Source organism: Rattus norvegicus, chromosome 1 (assembly GCF_021556685.1).
Source record: "Rattus norvegicus strain SHRSP/BbbUtx chromosome 1, alternate assembly SHRSP_T2T, whole genome shotgun sequence".
Classification (NCBI taxonomy): domain Eukaryota; kingdom Metazoa; phylum Chordata; class Mammalia; order Rodentia; family Muridae; genus Rattus; species Rattus norvegicus.
This window is the reverse complement of record NC_141534.1, coordinates 132,491,464-132,511,209: the sequence shown is the minus strand read 5'-3', so window position 1 is coordinate 132,511,209 and position 19,746 is coordinate 132,491,464. Positions and strand designations below refer to the sequence as shown.

The 19,746-nt window shown below is 46.8% G+C and overlaps 1 protein-coding gene across 3 annotated transcripts in view; it reads left to right on the top strand.

Annotated features, from left to right (window-relative positions):
* Positions 1–19,746, top strand: part of Lrrk1 (leucine-rich repeat kinase 1) — a 134,647-nt gene that overhangs the window by 40,030 nt on the left and 74,871 nt on the right. For all 3 annotated transcript variants that reach the window (NM_001191624.2, XM_087557003.1, XM_087557012.1), the window contains 2 exon segments: positions 4,356–4,519; positions 16,161–16,332. In NM_001191624.2, coding sequence (NP_001178553.1) covers positions 4,356–4,519; positions 16,161–16,332 — 336 coding nt within the window.

The window sequence follows — 19,746 nt, the reverse complement described above, 5'->3', positions numbered from 1 at the left end:
TCACAGCATCTGTGCAAGGCAAACGCCATCAGGATCTGGAACCGTCAGCACAAGAGATGTCTTCATGCCCCCCGCCCCACCACCACCAAGAAATAGTATCACTGAGTGAAAGGTTTTGTCCTCTCAGTATTTTGTTTTTGAGCTTCCCATCAGCCATCAGAATGGTCGATAGTTCGTTCCTTTTTATTATTGAGTAGTTATGGCCCCAAAGTTTGCTTATCCATGCTCCTATGGAGGGACACCCGGGCTACTTGAAGCTTGGAGATATCATGACTGCTACTTTTATGATCATTTTTGGACAGACACATTCTGGGTGAAAGTCATAGTTCAGTGTGTGTTCCGTCATGAAAGAAAACACCAGAGCTGTCCATTATTTAATTATACACTTTACATTCTAGGCTATCAGGCCTGAACATTATGGTTGTGCATGCCTTTTTAAAGGCTAGCGCTCTGGTGGGAGTGTAGTGGGTGTTGTCATGGTTTTTGCGTTCCTCTGACGGGCAATGGTATTGGGTTCTTTGACTGTCTCCCAGCCTTCAAATGGTTGACTCTCTGTAATTGTGTTATCTTTTTGTTACCGTGTTACAGGTTCTTTAACATTCTTTATGTAACCTATGCACCATTTCTTCTCAGATATGTTTTTCAGCATTGCATGCACTCCAGGCTAGAACTTGCCTGTTTGCTTCTTCGAAGGATTCCTTTTGACGAGCTTATATAACGTTAAACTCTTAGTCTAAGTTAGCAGTTTTTCATCTCTTCCGGGCTCTAGAGTCAAGTGTTATCTCACAGTTTTCCTCCATGTTTTCTGGGGCCCTCTGTATTGGTCATCCTTGCTCTACTTTAACAAAGTATGGACACGTGTTTCTTGACAAAAAAAAGTCTGTGTAGGTCACAGTTCTGGAGACTCAGAACCTGAGTGAACCCACACCGGCTCAGTGGAGGTGAGGACCTTGTCTTGAATGGCAGGCAGTCCTGTAAGTGTGGGACGGCAGGTGATCACACCTTGACAATGAGACTTCCTCAACCTTCATCACCTAGACCTCCCAAGAGCCTTCGCCCTTTAAAGCATCTTCCAGTTGTGCTGTCTTGCTCCTAATCTGCAAATCCCATCGGACCTGAGAGACACCCGGAGCATGTCAGACCTCAGCATCATTAAGGAACCTTGTTTTCTCTGAAGTCTTAGGACCTTAATAGTTTTAGCCTCTCTATTTTAGGTTCAAGATCCTAAGTTAATCTCTGTGTGCTGTAATAGACAAATATCTCTTACATTTTATTTTATTGTATTTTATGTATATGAGTAGTTTTGCCTGCCTGCATGTATGTATGTATGTATGTATGTATGTATGTATGTGTTCATATGTATGAAAAATGGGTGTGCAATGCCTTCAGGGTCCCGGAGAGGGGGTCAGATTCCCTGGAACCGAAGTTACAGGCAGATATCCACTGCTGTGTGGGTGCTGGGAACTGGTCCAGCTCCTCTGGAAGAGCAGCAATGCTCTTTACTGCCCAGTCAGCTCTGCAGCACAAGCAGTGAAGACTTTGGTTATGTCAGCACCATCTATTGAAAGCTCTTTTCCTCCTTTGTATTTTGGAGCCTTTGTCAGGTGGCCAAATATGAGTCTTCGTGTATTCGCTATATGTATGTATTCATTTGTGCATACGTGTGCATATGTGTGTTAATGTGGTATGTGTATGTTTTGCATGCATGTGTTTGTGTAGGTGTGTGTATTTTGTATGCATGTGTTTATGTAGGTATGGTATGTGTTTGTATGCCTGTGCATGTGTGTGTATGTGTCTGTGTTGCATGCATGTGTTTATGTAGGTATGGTACGTATTCGTATGCCTGTGCATATGTGTGTTTTACACACCTGTGTTTGTATAGATGTGGTATGTGCTTTTATGCCTGTGTGTGTGTTTGTGTGTGTGTGTGTGTGTGATGTGCATGTGTGTTCACATGTGAAGGTTTGAGGTAGATGCTGGGAATCTCCCTTGATTGCTTTTCCATATTATCTGTTGCATCGGGGTCTCAGACAAACCCAGACCTGTCTCACTGGTCTCACTGGCTCTGGGGATCCCATTTCTGCCTTCCCAAGCCTGAAACACTCACCTAACGGGATCCAAACTGTGATTCCCAAGCTTACCTAGCAAGCACTTAACCCACTGAGCCCTCTCCCAGGCCTGGCCACATTAGTTTTTGAGGCAGGCCTCAGGCCTCTATTACTGGACTCAGATCTCATGAATTTAGCTAAGCCGGCTGTAGTGAGCTCTCTCTCCACAGCCCCTGACCCTTGGAGTGACAGATTGTGCCCACAGCTCTGGATTTTACTCAGGTTCTGGGGATCTGAACTCAGGTTCATTTTCCCAGCCCCATGACTCGGTTTCTTAACTCAGGTATGTCTTATAGGGATATATGTCTATACTAGTATACTAGTATTGCCTGCTTATGAAAACCTTACGGTAAGTGTGGATATCAGGTAATATAAATCTTTTTCAAGATTGCTTTGACTATTCTTCCAGATTTTCATACAAATGAGAATCTGATATAATTTTATGAGGGGAAAAATGTCCAAGTGGGGTTATAGTTGAACTGAAACTGAATCTGTACATAAAGCCAGAGCGTTTCGCGTCTTCACAGCATTTGCACTCTAATCCACGAACATGTGAAGTCTTTCTGGCTACACAGATCTTAATGTTCTTGGCAGTGTTTTTTCTAGAGTTCAGATATTACTCAACTTTATGAAATTTATTTCTAAGCACATAATGTTTGCGCCTTGTTGGGTAGCCAGTTTTCCTTCACTATAACAAAATACCCGATCTAACCAACTTTCAAGAGAAAAGGGTTATTTTAGCTCATAGTTTTGGTCCAAGGCATATTGGCTCCACTGCTTTGGGTCTGGGAGGATTCTAAACTGTTCAACTGATGGATTGAGAGGGAGCAGAGAGGGAATGAGGAGTGACCAAGGGCCCTGCCTCCCCAAGGCTATGCCCACAGTTATGTGATAGTTTCCCAGTAGGTCCATCTGCTAACGGCTCTGCCAGCGGCCAGGATCACCACTTTGCGGATAGAGCCTTTAAGTCATGGCCTTCTGAGGAACAGCTAAGGTCCAAACTATTACCAATGCTATTGTAAAGAAATTAAACTTCAGAAACGTTCTCCAGACGCCAGCTGCTCTTGTGTGGTTCACTTTTGCGATGTCTGTGTCTTAGGGCCGCCCTGCTCAGCATCCATTTAACAATATACAGGCCAGGGGAGCACCGGCATGCATTACATCATCCCTTTAGAGAGACGCAGGGGGTGGGCAGCCAGCTCTGCCTCTTATTCCAGGGCCCCTCATACTGTGCGAATCTTAGTCATGAATCATAGAGCTCTCACCTTATTTCCTCTGCCACTCGACGCAGTTCAGGGCTTAGCTTCCCATCGGCTACAGCCTTTCCTGTGACCCTGCAGAGAGAACGCTTTTACTTTTCTTTCCAGAGAAATAGACGCGTGCTTCAGAGAAACAGTTTGGGGAAGAACTTTAAAATGTCTAGGGGACTTCCAAAGCCTTTCGTCAGCATCTGGGAGTTTGCAGATTTCTAATATGACCCTTGTCCTGTGGCGGGACACGGATGGAGGACGGTGTTGTCCTTCACCCGTATCTTTCCACCCAGTGCAGTGCTTGGCTGTGTCCAGCTGTGTCCAGCTGCTCCGTAAGGTCCTCTCCTCCCAAGCAGCTCCAGATGCTCAGCTGCCCAGAGCATCCCACCTCCCCTCCTCTACCCAGGACAGGTTGGCACTCACTCACAGAGAACATGGATATGTCTACAGAAAGCCACAATTCAGATACTCCCAATGGCTCGGTCACCGGGCGTCTTAGGGCCAGGGTGAGTTAATCACACACATAGTCTCAGCATGTGTAGAGGCCCAGAGTTTCCGAGGATTGCTGGAGGTACCAGGGTGACGTGTCTGTGCAGCGGCAAGGATTTCCAGTCCTAAGTCACTTGACCTTTGGAGTGTGTTTGAGAATTGTGTGTGTAGATGCTCTCCCTGAGAGGGGCACAGCAGTAGCTCCTTTTGCCTAGGACAGCCAGCTCTCTCACCAGAATGCTGCCTGCTTCCTGTTGCCCAGGACACTGGAGCAGATGCCGTTAGCAGTCCCCTGCAGCCATCGCTGAGCTGTGCTAAACTCCCCACGGTCCCAGTAGATGTCTTCCAGAATGGCTGGGGGTCCCCAGAGATGCAGGAGCTGACAGGAGCGTTTCAGGAGTCTCTGCCCCCGTGACGTCATGGATAGCCTTCCTCCGCTGTCACCTCCAATGACGACCTCGAGGTTACCAGCCCCAGTGATACCGTGTGTGCATGTCCTCCCACGCAGGTGCCGAAGACATGGGCAGCAAACTGTCTTTACCAGGTGGCAACTCCCCAGTGCAGAGCCCCAACATGGAAGAAATCCACACAGCATACAAGCAGAGAAACCTCTCCCGAGCCCGGGACCTGCTCAGGGAAGTTTGTGAAGAGAGCGAATCCCCACAGGAAAAGGTACGGTGTGCTCCTGCCTAGCTGTTCTGCGTGTGTGTGTGTGTGTGTGTGTGTGTGTGAGAGAGAGAGAGAGAGAGAGAGAGAGAGAGAGAGAGGGACAGACACAGAGAGAAAGACAGAAACACACAGAGAGAGAGAGAGAGAGAGAGAGAGAGAGAGAGAGAGAGAGAGGATATGCTTACCTGTGTGTGCTGCAGAAGTCCAAGGTCTACCCAGGGTGTCTTCTCTATTGCTCCCTACCATATTTTTAAGATTTACTTGTCTTTGCTTTGATCTATTTTGTCTGCAAAGAAGCACTTCCAAGGGCATGCAGTACTCAAGGAAGCCAGAAGAGGGCGTCAGATGCCCTGGAATTACTGACAGTTGTACGCCTTGATACGGGTGTTGAGAACATCTGAACCCAGACCCTCAGCAAAAGCCACAAGTGCTTTTAACTTTTGAGCCGTCTCTCCAGCCCTTCCACCAGATACAGAGTCTCACTAAACCCAGAGCTTGTCATCTCAGCCAGACAAGGCTGGTCAGCACAACCCTGGGATCTTCCTGAGTCCACACCTCTAGAACTGAGGTTATAGGCGTTCACCGATGAATCTTGGTTTTACATGGTTCCTGGGTATCAGAACCCAGGTCTTCATGTTTGCAGAGCTGAGCACCCCGGCCCTGCTTTTACCCACTGAGCTATCGCTCCACTGGGAAGGAGGGATGAAGTCTCCCTTTTAGCAGGAGGTGGGGAGGAGGGGTAAAGCCTCATGGACCCAGGCTGTCCTCTAACTCACTATGCAGCCAAGGTTAACCATACACTTCTGACTCTCCTGCCTCCACCTCTGGGATAGGGACTACAGGAATGTCCCTCCCTGCCAGGTTTACGATGCTGGTGATGAGGGAGGATGCCTGGTGCCTTCTAGACTAGTAGCAGACCGGCCAAACCACACCCCAGCTTGTGGGCCATCTTCTCATCGCCAGAGTCTTCGTGGGACTCCAGCACTGGTTCGGGAACACCTCGATGTGTTAGCTATCTACCACCTTCCGTGATCATGATGCAGGGCTGTGAACGGGCTCCCTTAAATGTAAAAGTCAAACGTCCTCTTCATTTTTTTTTTCTTTTTTCTTTTTTTCGGAGCTGGGGACCGAACCCAGGGCCTTGCGCTTGCTAGGCAAGCGCTCTACCACTGAGCTAAATCCCCAACCCCCAAACGCCCTCTTCAGATTGCATCTACTGATTTCATACTTTCTCCCATCACATAAGAACAGCGTGTGCTCAGAAAGTTTGGGGAAAATCTGTTAGTAAAGGACAGAAGAAGAACAGACACTAACGCTAAGCCTATCTAATGTGCCCAAGCACTCCCTCTTCGCCGATGTGGTCCTCTTTCTTCTAGCCTGCTGCTCTGGGGAGCGACACCGTTTCCGATAATATATGGTGAATCATGTAACATATATATGATGAACATAATATATGGTGAACAGATGACTGTTTTTTCATATACTTCCTGTTCGTTTCTGTCATATCAAGAGTTCTCTGCAAGACTGTAGATTCGTTGCAAGCATCACTGTTAGTGGCTGCATAATATTCCCCGTGACAGAGAGAAGGCGATTTAAATCCAATCCACTCCTCTAGACTGGATATTTGGATTATTTCAAGTCCCTGACCAATAATGTTACATGGAACTTTTGCCTATTGGTTTTCTTATTGTGAGGCTGTTATCTTAGCACGTGTGGCTATCCCAGATGGAAAGTAATGGCAAGCACGCTTTTGTTAGCACGTTAGTATAAAACAATGAGTTTCGCTTTGACACTTTCTTTTTTTTTTTTTTTTCTTTTTTCTTTTTTTCGGAGCTGGGGACCGAACCCAGGGCCTTGCGCTTGTTAGGCAAGCACTCTACCACTGAGCTAAATCCCCAACCCCGCTTTGACACTTTCATACATGGTGTTTAAAGATCTGTGACACACGCCAAACCATTTGCTAAAATGCAAATCCAAAATAACCCTCCTGCCTACAGCTCCAGGGGGATAAGAATCGAATGTTACCATGGAAACCCTTCAACAACACTTTGTTTGCATTACTTTGGTTAGCATAGGCCTCACCTGTTCACACATCACTCAGTTAAATGTTAGAAATGATTCTATTTTTAAGCCTCTAGCCTGCTCTCAGAAAAGTAAGAGGTTGGGGGTCAATGGGCACTGTGAAGAGGACATTTGATATCACTCTGGTTAGGAATTCTCGGGGCCACACCTATGTGTGGGAGATGGCCCAACTGTTGGGTGTGGGGTGATGTCACAGGTGAGGCAGGTACAAGATGGAAGGACGTCTGTCATTGGACGAGAAGGAAGAGTGGGCGGGAGAAAAGTTTGAAGGAAGAGGAGGAGACTGGAACAGAAAGAGGAGGAGAGAGGAGGGACAGAGAGGGCAGTCACGGTGGAGAGAAAATGGAAGCGGATGTTAGGATTCCGCTCTGTGTATTTACAGGTTGTTATGAATGTTCTTAAGGGATGGATGGTACTGGGCTCTGTATGTCTAGGTGGGCAATTATAGCTTATCAATTGGGTCAAAGGTTATTGTGTTGTGGGTTCTTTCACGTGTAGATTTAAGTGTAATGGAGTGTGGGGCGGCTGGTCTGGGCCACCACAGTGTTGGGATGTGTGTTTCTGAGATGGAAACCTTGGGAGATGGATTGAAAGGGAGATTGCGGCCAGGCTCAGAGAGAGGCCTTCGGCAGTGTGATATGGGATGGAGCAAAGCCGGTGAGAGGCTTTGCTGACTGAGAATTGAGATATCCAACAGATATCTTGGGGCACTGCAGTTGCTGACCTAGAGCAGGTTCTAGACTCTTTTATTTTTTATATTTTTTCAACAACAGTTGGGTCCGCAGGATGATGTAATCCCAGTGGTCCCTGGCCATACGATGCTATGAAGAACCCTCAAAGCATCAGATAACATCTCAATGCAATTTGGGAAGCTCTCCCGTATAACTTCAGTAAATAAGCCAATAACTTCTGCTTCTATGGAGAAGAAGGAATGGATGCAGGTGTGCAGGCAAAACACTAGTACATATAAAAAAAACTAATAAATGTGTTTTAAAAAAATAAGGAGAAGTTGGAACTGGTGTGCTTTTCAGCACTCCTCTCTCTGCGCTCCTGAGAACCCTGCACATCCCGTACACAGCAATGGACACTTTCAAGTGGAGAGAAAAGACCCACTAGTGAGGTCAGAGCTCGTGGGGAAAGGTGGTGTCGCATCTCCGGGGTCCCTCTCACTTTTTTGCATCCCAGACCAAACACGAAGAAGCTGGCAACACAGAAAAATCCTGACATAGACAAAGAAGCTCTAAGGAAAGTCAGAGGACCAGGCACGAGCAGCATCAAAAGGCAGAGACTCTATAGTCAATGCGGAGCCACACCACAGCAGTGCCTGCCCTCCCCCACCACGAGCCAGCCAAGGCCAGGTGGAGAAGCTCTAACCCAGCCAGGCTGTAAAAGCCGCCCCAGTCATCCAAGGAGGCTGCTAGGAGTGGTGATTTAAAACCATCCCCCCAACACACACACACACACACACACACACACACACACACACATACACACACACACACACACTCACACACACACTGCTGCCACTGGAGATGTAAGAAGCAAGAAAAACCTCCCTGCCCAACAGGAACCAGGAGTCCATTCCCCTGATCCCATCTAATGCTGAGTAGTTCTGGTTTTCCCAACCCACCCAGGAGTGACTAATCCACACCACTGTCCATCCGCCAGACTTAGCGGAGTCCAAGCCCAGAACTTAAATAAGATCCCAATCCTAAAATACATTCCTACTAATCACCAGATCCTAATAAACACACTCTCCTCAGGAAACAGAAAAATATCACTCAGTGAGAACAGGGCAGCCACAGACGTCCGCAGCTGGATGAGTCAGATGTTTGGAACCTCAGACAAGACTCCTAAAACAGACCCAATTCTCCAGCAAGCAAACACAAGCATGCTTAAAGCAAAAGTAAACTGTAGGCATCTCCAGAGGAGTGTCACTGAGGAGCAAAGGGGAGTGAAATGGAAAGTTTAGGATCCCTAAAGCACAGCAATAGCTGAAGATTTCTTTCATAGACAGACTCGGGTATAAAATGAAGAAGACAGAGGAAAGAATCTGTACGCCGGTGGTTTGAGGAGAAGGAGGGAATGAGAAAGGAAGGGGAGAGGAAGGAGAAAGAGGGAGACATAGGGAGGAGAAGAGATGAGGGAAGGGGAGAGGGAAAAGAAGAGGGAGAGATGGGGAGGGAGAAAGAGGGAGAGACATGGGGGATGAGGGGAGGGAGGAGGAGAGAGGAGGAAAGGGAAAGATGGGAAGGGAGAGAGGAAGAAAGAAAAGGGAGGGGAGAAGGAGAGATGGGAAGAGGGAGAGATGGGAAGAGGAGGGGGAGAGGGAGAGATGGCAAGAGGGAGGGTGGAAGGAAGAAAGGGGGAGGGTGCTAATGGGGGCAGGATGGGGAGGGGAACACCCATCTAGAAGGGGAGGGGGAGGGGTTGGGGGTATTGGCCTGAAAACCGGAAAAGAATAACATTTGAAATGTAAATAAGAAATACCCAATTTAATAAAGATGGAAAAAATACTGAAAATAGTATTTTATCAGTCTATTTTGATAGGTTCCATATCTATATTGTAATACCTGAAGCAAGCATTTACAAAACTGCATCTAACTGGATATGGTGGTGTGTGCCTTTAATCTCAGCACTCGGGAGACAGGCAGCAGAGCTACAAAGAGGTACACATAGAGAGTCCCAGACCAACCAGGGCTGCATAGTGAGTCACTGTCTAAAATTAATAAACATCAAAACTATTCGTAGAGCTATATAAAAAATAGTATAACCTAATAAAATGAAATTCAAAATAAATCAAGCTGCTCACAGGGAAAAAATAAAACTGAGAGTGAACAAAAAGCAAACAAAATTACATGGCAGGCTTAAATTTAACATCTAAATAATTGTATTAAATATAAAGGATTTAAATCCATGAGCTTAGTTCCAGAGTTTCACAGGTAGGATTTTAAAAAAGACTAAGAAATGGATATTGCCTGTGAGAAATTCACCTTAAATACAATGGTGTGTATTAAATACAATGTGAGTGTGCAAGCATGTACATATGTGTATGAGTGTGCATGTGTGTGAGTGTGTGTATTTATATGTGTGCATGTGTGTGAGTGTGTATATATGAGTGTGTGTATGTATGTGTGAGTGTGCATGTGTATGAGTGTGTGTATGAGTGCATATATGTGAGTGTGTGAGTGCACATATGTGTGTGTGAGTGGACATATGTGTGTGCATGTGTGTGAGAGTGTTGTGAATGTGTGTGAGTACATATATGTGTGTGCATGTGTGTGAGAGTGTGAGTGAGTGTGTGTATTAGTGTGTGAGTGTGTATTATGTGTGAGTATGTGTATTAGTGTGTGAGTGTGTATTATGTGTGAGTGTGTGTATTAGTGTGTGAGTGTGTATTATGAGTGAGTGTATGTATTAGTGTGTGAGTGTGTATTATGTGTGAGTATGTGTATTAGTGTATGAGTGTGTATTATGTGTGAGTATGTGTATTAGTGTGTGAGTGTTATTATGTGTGAGTGTGTGTATTAGTGTGTGAGTGTGTATTATGTGTGAATGTGTGTAATGTGTGTGACTGTGCATATGTGTGTGAATGTATATGTTTTCTGAAAGTAAGTAGGTAAAAATATATAGTCCATTCGAGCATTTAGCAAAAGCAAGCAGGAGTGACTACATTGATATCAGATAAAATGAACTACAGGGCAAAGAGAATTACCACGGGGGGGGGGTTACTAACTAATAATAAGAAACTAGATCCCCTAAACCACTACCCAAAGACTATACATGGACAGACCCATGACTCCAGCTGCATATGTAGCAAAGGATGGCCCTGTTGGGCACCAGTGGGAGGAGAGTCCCTTGGTCCTGCCCAGACTGGACCCCCAATGTAGGGGAATGTCGGAGGTGTGGGAGGGGTGGATGGGGAGGGGAACACCCTTATAGAAGTAGGGGAGGGGGAGAGGATAGGAGGCTTATGTCCGGGAAACTGGGAAAGGGAATAACATTTGAAATGTAAATAAAAAATATCCAATAATAAAAAAAGAAACTAGATCCCCAAGATAGCAATTTTCAATCTTTTTGCATAATTTGTGATAAACTGTGTTCATGCTCTCCACTGAAATAAAAAGGAATTATTATAATTATAATCAATATATTATTCAGTAGACCCCTTGATGTTCAAACCAGGGAAATAAGGTGAAGTTAAATAAAACACATTTAGCTCTGATGGGAAAATAAAAGTACCCTCCACTTGCAGATGGTACAGTCTGCATAAGTCCAGAAAATAAGAAGGAAAATAGATAAACCACTTATTGCCAAAATTAGAATTTACACTCTAATGAACACTCTGTTTGGAAGCTAGAGAGGAAACACGCAGCCTAGGAGGAAGTATTTGCTGACTGCATCCCTAACATCACATTCCTCCTGAAGGACAGAGCTTGGAGGAGTAGACGTTAGAAAGCAAACACTCCATGCTCAGGCAAATAGCCCTACTCCACCCAATGGGATACACACACACACACACACACACACACACGCGCGCGCGCGCGCGCGCGCACACAGACCTGCAAACACACTCTCATGCTCACATACTCACGCACACATACATTCACACATACTCACACAGATATACTTAACACACACACTTACAGACATGCAAACACACTCTCACACTCACATACTCACATACACACACATACATTCACACATACACAGATATACTTACACACACACACACACACACAGACCTGCAAACACACTCTCATGCTCACATACTCACGCACACATACATTCACACATACTCACACAGATATACTTAACACACACACTTACAGACATGCAAACACACTCTCACACTCACATACTCACATACACACACATACATTCACACATACACAGATATACTTACACACACACACACACACACACACAGACCTGCAAACACACTCTCATGCTCACATACTCACGCACACATACATTCACACATACTCACACAGATATACTTACACACACACACACACACACACACACACACACACACAGGACAGGTTGGCTTTCTCCCTCCTTGCTTCTTGTTATATAAGGTAGAGCATCATAGCAAAGAAGACTCAGGGAAGCAAAGCTGTTTACCTCAGGGCATCCAGAAAAAGAGGGGAGGGCAGGGGAGACAGAGCGGTAACTGGACACACCTATCAAGGGCGTGTCCTCGGTGACCTCTGTCCTCGACTAGGCGCCGCCTCTCACGGTTTACCCACTAGGACTGATGTGTGTCGTCCATAGCATGACAGAAGTACAGGGGATTAGTGGCCGGCAGGGTGGGTGGCAGAGTGCCTGTGCCTCAGGACGCAGCAGGAGGGAGATTTCTGGGCAAAGAAGTCATATGTGGCACAAGTCAGCCATAGGCATGCACAGCGTCCTGACATCATCAATATCACTAGTTTTAAAACCACCCGGACAGTTATGAAAAATGTCTCTCCCAGGGTAAACTGGGTGACAGTAATGGAGTCTTCTTTGTTCTACTTTTGTGACTTCTGTAATCTCAAATTATTTCATAGTAAAAAAAAGTGTTTTTTTTTTAAATGAGAACAATATAATGCCACTTTGTAATGTTTGCAAACTAGTTAAAATGAATCCATTTGTGACTTTCCCAGTCAGGGTAGCAGGTCCCAGCTGGGGACACATGGGAGCATCTTTGGTTTGGTTATGGTAACAAACTTGTTATCCTAGAAGGAAAGCTAAAGAAGGGGGAGGGGTTTTTCTGTCCGCTTACTTTGGGGTTTGTGCTTCCATGGGCTTCTGCCCATTGCCAACCGCCTCTGTTGCTTTCAGAGCATCATGACTGACAGGGCTCTGGGACACCATGCTGCTCACCCTGAGGAGACCAGGAAGAAGAGAGGAAGAGAGGATGGAGGAGGGACACAGCGGGGCGGTGACAAGAGGCATCGGCCAAGGGCATGTCCTTCAGGGACCTCTTTTCTCCAAGTGGGGACCATCAGCTGGGGGGGGGTCCAGTCACATGCGAGAGGAGGTTCATGAAACAGTGTGATTTTGCTTTCCCTGTGGGTGTACCATACACCTGGTTAAAAAAAAAAAATGGAAAGAAAAGGCTCGTAGGTAAAGTGCTTGCAGCGTAAGCAGGAATGCCTGCGTTTAGATCCTCAACACCCACGTAAATCAAGGTGTGGGGACTGAGGCCCGAAACCCCAGAACTGGAGAAGGGGACAGAGGCAGGTAGATCCCAGGGACTTACTGGCCAGCCAGTCTGGCAGAAGTGGGGAGCTCTAGGTTCTGTGAGAGACCTTGTCTCAAAAGATAAGGGAAAGCATGTAGTCTTGAGCCTCCACCGGAGCACAGGCCAGCAAGCCTCCAGAGAAGCTGTGTGCACACACACAAGCAGATAAAAGCACGCTTGTGTTTCTATGGCTCCCCTATGAGTGTGTGCGGATAAATACGCCTTTGAAGGCATATGAAATCTTTCCTTTAGAGAGGGGAGTGAGGGTATAGAAGGAGGTTGGCCTTTTATTTTATACTGAATTAAATACTTCAGGGTCACCAGGTTATCTCCAGCCAGAAAGGCAGCTCCTGCCTTCCCTGTCTTCTGGGTCCCTCTTGGCTGTGGCTGGCTGTGATATCACCCATCGCCTCCTGAGAATGGGGCTTTTAAGTCTATGATAGGCAGGAGTCTAGACGGCTTAGTCCTGGAAGTCAGTTAATCAATCACTTGTGGCTTTTCTCCCGCAATGCAAGTGCTTTCCAGGAATGGCTGGGCTTCTGGGCCCCACCTGGCCAGAGGAATGGCCAGTGTTTGTTTTCTAGTAACATTAAAGCAAGTTCAGTCCCCTCAGTTGTCAGACACCATCTCTAGTGGGTTCACCCCATCCACAGGACTCATCTGTGCCTCCGTGAGTCCCACCCTACCCAGCAGGTCTCGGGTGAAGTGAAGAGAATGTGGGTCAGCGCTGTACTGTACTACAGTACAGATCTGGGGGTGGCTCTGTTGATCGTGTAGCTCCTAACTGAGGGTCACAGGTTTAGTTCCCTCACATGGAAATAGAGTCCTTGCATGGCCAGACTGAGGACACCGTCTGACTGTGCAAATGAAGTACTCGGTGCAGCAGCCACACAGGGACAGAGCTTGTTGAGCATCAGTTCCTTTCCCCAGAGCCTCGCTCACAGGTCCCTTCCTGCCCATCTTGCTCTGACACACACACACACACACACACACACACACACACACACACGCACACATGCACACACACATACACACACATGCACACACTCATAAACACACACAGACACACACATGCACACACACTCATACACACACACATACACACACACACACACACACACACACACACACACACACACACACCTCTGACATCTTCTGTGTTCAGCCCGGCCCTCATACACATACAGGGCTTCCATAAATGCGCACAGAAGCTCTGTCTGACTCGTTCCTCCCCGTTTTCCATTTACCTCCTTCCACATGCTCAAGATATGGGAGCAGCCATGTTGTAGGAAGGACTGGGGTCTCAGCCATGCATCTCCACACTCCTGCCCATCCTTGGGTGGACACAGGTCTGTGAGCTGCTAGGCTGCTGACTGGTCACCGACTTTTAAATGCCAGAGTGGCTGGAATGAAGTTGGAACTCAGGCTGAGACCAATGTCCATCCCATCACTTCCTTCCTCAGAACGCAAATCAAGAATCCTACTGATGCTTCTTTGTCCCTGGATTCTGGTGTGTGGAACCCCATCATCAGTCACATGCATTTATTTATCAATAACCTGCAGGGCGGTGTTTTAGGTTATCTATTGCTGGGACGAAACACTATGACCATGGAAACCCTTATAAAGGAAACCATTTAATTGGGGCTGGCTTACAGTTCAGAGCTTCAGTCCATTTTCATCAAGGTGGGGAACATGGCCGCATGCAGGCAGACAAGGTGCTGGAGTAATTGAGAGCTCTACATCCAGATCCATAGGCAGCAGTAAGAGAATGAGATGCTGAACTAGTTTGGGCTTCTAAAACCTCAAAGCCCACCCCCAGTGACAAACTTCTTCCAATAGGACCACACCTACTCCAGCAAGGCCACACCTACCCCAGCAAGGCCACACCTACTTCAGCAAGGCCACACCTACCCCAGCAAGGCCACACCTACTCCAGCAAGGCCACACCTACCCCAGCAAGGCCACACTCACTCCAACAAGGCCACACCTACCCCAGCAAGGCCACACCTACTCCAATAAGACCACACCTATTCCAACAAGACCACACCTACCCCAGCAAGGCCACACCAACTCCAACAAGGCCACATCTCCTAATGCTTGTCAAGTGGTGCCACTTCCCAAGTGTGCAAATTTATGAACCTATGGGGACTATTCTCATTCAAATCACCACTCGGGGAGCTTGGTTCTTATCCCTCTCTAAGGTTCATGAACTGTCTATAGCAGTTGAGCACTGGCTCCGGCCTCCATCTTCCTGAAACAGGTCGTTGAGAACAGTGCTATACTATGAAAGAGTAATTTACATAGATAAGGACAGGTTTTCTTCTTTATATTTTTTCTCTTGACAATTTCATACATATATAATACTCTGTGGCCTTTCTGACCCTCACTACCCCTTCCCACTCCACCACCCCCGCTGAACCTCTTTGCCTTCTCTACAAACATCTAGTTTCATGTCTTATTTATCACCCACTGGGCTTAATCTCTCACCTGAGCGTGGCCGTGGATTTTTTCTGGTGTGTGGACTCCTTACCAGTGGCTGTTAACAAAGGACAAAGATGGCCCCTTCCTCCCCACAACCTTTATCTACCAATAGCTCCTCAGGTAAGGGGCGGTATCCTCAGCCCCACCCCAACCATAATGAAATGTTGATGGGCCCCATCCTCTTGTCCTGCCAGTCTTTCTGCTGTGTCTTCCATTGCATTCCCAGAGCCTTGAAGAAGGTGATATAGACGTTCCACTTAGGGCCAAGCAACCAGCAGTCATTTATCCTCAGCCCTTTGAAAGTTGGGTCTTCTAAACTGCATTAGAGGAGTTAGCAGAAACAGGAAGTGTCAATAAAGCTTTATTGAACCTGAATGGACATTCTCCAACGTGCAATGGTCTGACTTGACCTTTGGACTGTCTAATGGTGGGGGAATAGCACACGTTCAGAAACAGTCGCAGTTGCCAGTGAACAATCATCTCTGTGACTCAGGGCAGCCACACTAACCACAGCACTGGGTGCAGTGTTGTTAAGCTGTGGTGTCCTGGACTAGATAGGTACAGTACATTGCATATGCTGTCTTCAACCTATGGGTTTGTAGCCCAGTATAGGTTGGAAAATCTGTCTGTGTACATTAAAGTCATTGTTTTCATATGTAACAATGCAGAGCTCTTGGGGGCTGTTTTCTGGTTTTGTTCAAGTGTGTGAAGTTGAATGTGTCTGTCCACAGTTCAAGCATGATGCAAGCAGCACAGGCTGGTGGTGTCATCTGCCCCTGATCTCAGTCTTGTCAGAGACTCAGGCAAACATTACAGAGCTAGCCTCACTGAATCCTGTCCCACTTTGACCAGGGCCAGTTGCTGAGCATCTCAGCAGCCCACGGGGATCTAGAGACCGTTCGGTTCCTGCTCACTGAGAAGCGCGTGGAGCTGCCGATGGAGCCCACCGATGACAACCCAGCTGTGGTGGCAGCGCATTTTGGACATGCTGAAGTAGTACACGAATTGCTGGAGTCCTTATCAGGTAAAGCTCTGTGTGGGAGAGTTCTGTTACCACTCTCTAGCTTTGCCTTTTCAGGAATACCAATGGGCGCTTCACGCATCCTTAGGTAAGCTTTTCAGATTTCTCTCACCTAGCAAAAGTCACTCTGTGTGACTTTTCATAACTTGCTCAGTAACTTGTTCTTTTTATGGCTAAATAGTACTCCACCGAATGGACATACCATGATATGATGCATTGGTAATTTGCTTCTGGTGACCTCAAGGTTTTCTAGTCTCTTGTAAACTCCCTTGTAGTTTTGGTTCGGCACTAAGGAACAAGGGTCAAAAACTTCACTGTTACTACAGGGTGAGGCACTCTGGGAATAATATTTAGGTGTTGGACCTTTGATGTCAAGACTATGTGTAGGAGAAGAAGAAGAAGAAGAAGAAGAAGAAGAAGAAGAAGAAGAAGAAGAAGAAGAAGAAGAAGAAGAAGAAGAAGAAGAAGAGGAAGAGGAAGAGGAAGAGGAAGAGGAAGAGGAAGAGGAAGAGGAAGAGGAAGAGGAAGAAGAAGAAGAGGAGGAGGAGGAGGGGGGAGGAGGAGGAGGAGAAAAAGAAGAAGGGGAAGAGGAAGGAGGAGGAGGAAGAAGGAGGAGGAGGAAGAGGAAGAAGGAGAAAAAGAAGAGAAAGAGGAAGAAGGAGGAGGAAGAAGAAGGAGGAGGAGGAAGAAGGAGGAGGAGGAGGAGAAGGAGAAGGAGAAGAAGAAGAAGAAGAAGAAGAAGAAGAAGAAGAAGAAGAAGAAGAAGAAGAAGAAGAAGAAGAAGAAGAAGAAAAAGAAGAAGAAGAAGAAGACACATGGTTTAATATTCTATAATTGATACCTTAAATTTCTTTTTCAATTTTAAAGCCAAAGGCCCTATTGTTTCTGTACTGGTCACACATCATGTAGTGGCCCTGTGTGGGTGTGTTTGTGTGCACTGAGATAGATCTGCGCTTAGTGGTTCTTCCTAGACAGTGCTCTACCTGTGTGCCTGAAGGGGAAAGGACTGGATGGACAGGAACCAGCAGGGTTGTAAGGTGCTTAAGAAGCAAACTGGAAACCAGGTGATGGTGGTGCACGCCTTTAATCCCAGCACTCAGGAGGCAGAGGCAGATGAATCTCTGACCTGGAAGCCAGGCTGGTCTCTAGAGTGAGTTCCAGGACAGCCAAGGCTATACACAGAGGAACCCTGTCTTTAAAAAGGAAAAGATAAAATAAAGCAGACTAGTGAGCTGAGACACAGGAGAGCAAGAAGGAACTGAAGCATGGCTGTCTCAAGGGTGGAAACTAGCTGACTCAGCAGCTATGTTAGGTACTTTCCGATTGCTGTAATTAGATACTGTTACCAAGGCAACATAAAAGAAAAGGTTTGACTGGGATTATAGTTTAAGAGGGTTAGAGGCCGTGATGGCAGAGTGTGGGCACAGAGGTAGGCTGTAAGAACATCTGGGAACTCACATCTTGGTCCGCAAGCAGGAGGCAGAGTGCACACTGGAAATGTCTTGAGAAGCCCACCCCCTAGTGACACACCTCCTCCAAGAAAGCCACGCCTCCTAGTCCTCCCTAAACAGTTCCACCAACTGGGGACTAAACACTCACACCACCACAGCACCTGCCTGTCATACTGACATTTATTAAACATTCGCCAAGTACACCAAGCACCTTCAGAACCTGAGAGACATGGGGAAGTTTTCAGAAGGTAACCTGAACCCTTTTATAGCTCCTGAGTGGGAGGGGGAAACTGAGGCAAAAGGGGACAACTAGGTACCCTGTAATTGTGCTGAGACAGAGAAGGATGTGAAGTGGTCTTAACAAATAATGAAACAATGCAAGGCACGTGTGACCTGGGTGGCCCTGGTGGCCCTGGTGGCCTGGGTGGCCTGCCCTCCAAGCCAGAGGCCGGGCCTCTTACATGCTCTGGTGCTTCTGGGGCTTCCTATGCTTGCTTTGCCTCCAAGTAAGTTTTGAGAATTGGCGAGTTTGAGAGCAATGACCTGGGTTTCACTGGAGAGGCATATGCAGGCAAAACAGAGTGCTCTGGTAGTTCCCAGATAGCATGGGAATAGTCAGAAGAATTTGGCACCAGAAGACAAAAAGAACAAGGGGGCCATGGAGAGGGAGTTGGGGAAGGATCCTCTGAGACAAGGTTTTGCTGTGTAGACCTGTCTGTCTGCTCTTTGCTTTTAGACAAGCCCAGTTTTTTCTTAATGTGTGAGTGTTTTGCCTGTGCGTATGTGAGTGGTACCCATGAAAGCCAGTGTGAAGAGGCTGCCAGATGGCCTGGACCTGGAGTTACAGCCAGTAATAAGCTGCCATTTGGGTGCTGGAAACCAATCCCAGGTCCTCTGTAAGAGCAGCCGTGGTTCTTAACCGCTGAGCTGTCTCTCCAGCCCTCCCCACCCCCCAGACTGGGATTTAAGCCTTCCCTCTCCTGCAGAGCCACTGTGGAGCCCTCTGAGCTCTGGGCTTGAAAGAGCGGCTGTGCACGGTAACTCTCCACTGAAGTTGGCACTGTAGTCGGGCATCCTTCATTACCATGTCCTTCCTATAAATGAGGGACTGAGGTTTCCAGGTACCATGACTCACGATCACCAGTTCTGGCTGGACCTGGAGACAGATGTTCACGGAACAAGGCTCCAGCCAGGTGCCCTTGCTGGTGAATCCTAACCCCATCATCTGTCCCTACTTGTCAGTCCCTCCTCCAGTCCCAAAGGAGGTCACCCTCTTACACCTGGTGACACGTTAGTCTTAAAGCACTTTGTACCTCTGGAAATGACGCAGTGAGATGATGCTTTGGGGATGTGACAGGAGATGAGGTCAGGTCCATGGCAACTGTATCCGAAAGATTTTACACTTTTTTGAACTTGAAGATACTGTATGTAACACTCCAGCCCTTTACCTTCAATGTGTTCAGTGTCATTGTTTTTCTCCTGAAATTAAGCGGGGATGGGGGGCTCTTTCAGGAAGTCACTCCAGATTCTTTATGTAACAGAGGTAGATCTATTTCCTTTGCCAAAGATTTCTTTTAAAGTATTATTTATGAGAGTAGTATATATGTGTGTGACAGGTAGTTTGGGAGTATAGAATGCTACAAGCACTCCAGTGGTGTGAGGACATCCCATAATGAATGAATGGTTACTGGTTCAGGAATTTGACTCACAGTACAAGATATAATATGAGGTTTAGACGCAGAGGGAAGGGTTTTATACCCATTTTACTGTTGGGTAAACTGAGGCCCTTTGAAGGATAAGCAATGTGTACAAAATGGCAGCTAAGGTAGTTTAATCCTAACTTGTCTCTCTCCGAAGTCCTTCTCTTGTGTGTAATGTGACTCTAAGACTATAATCAGAGGGAAGGGGGACGCCATCTAGAAAAAAATCGCAGCAACGTGGGTTGGTTTTGTTCGTGTGTTTGGTT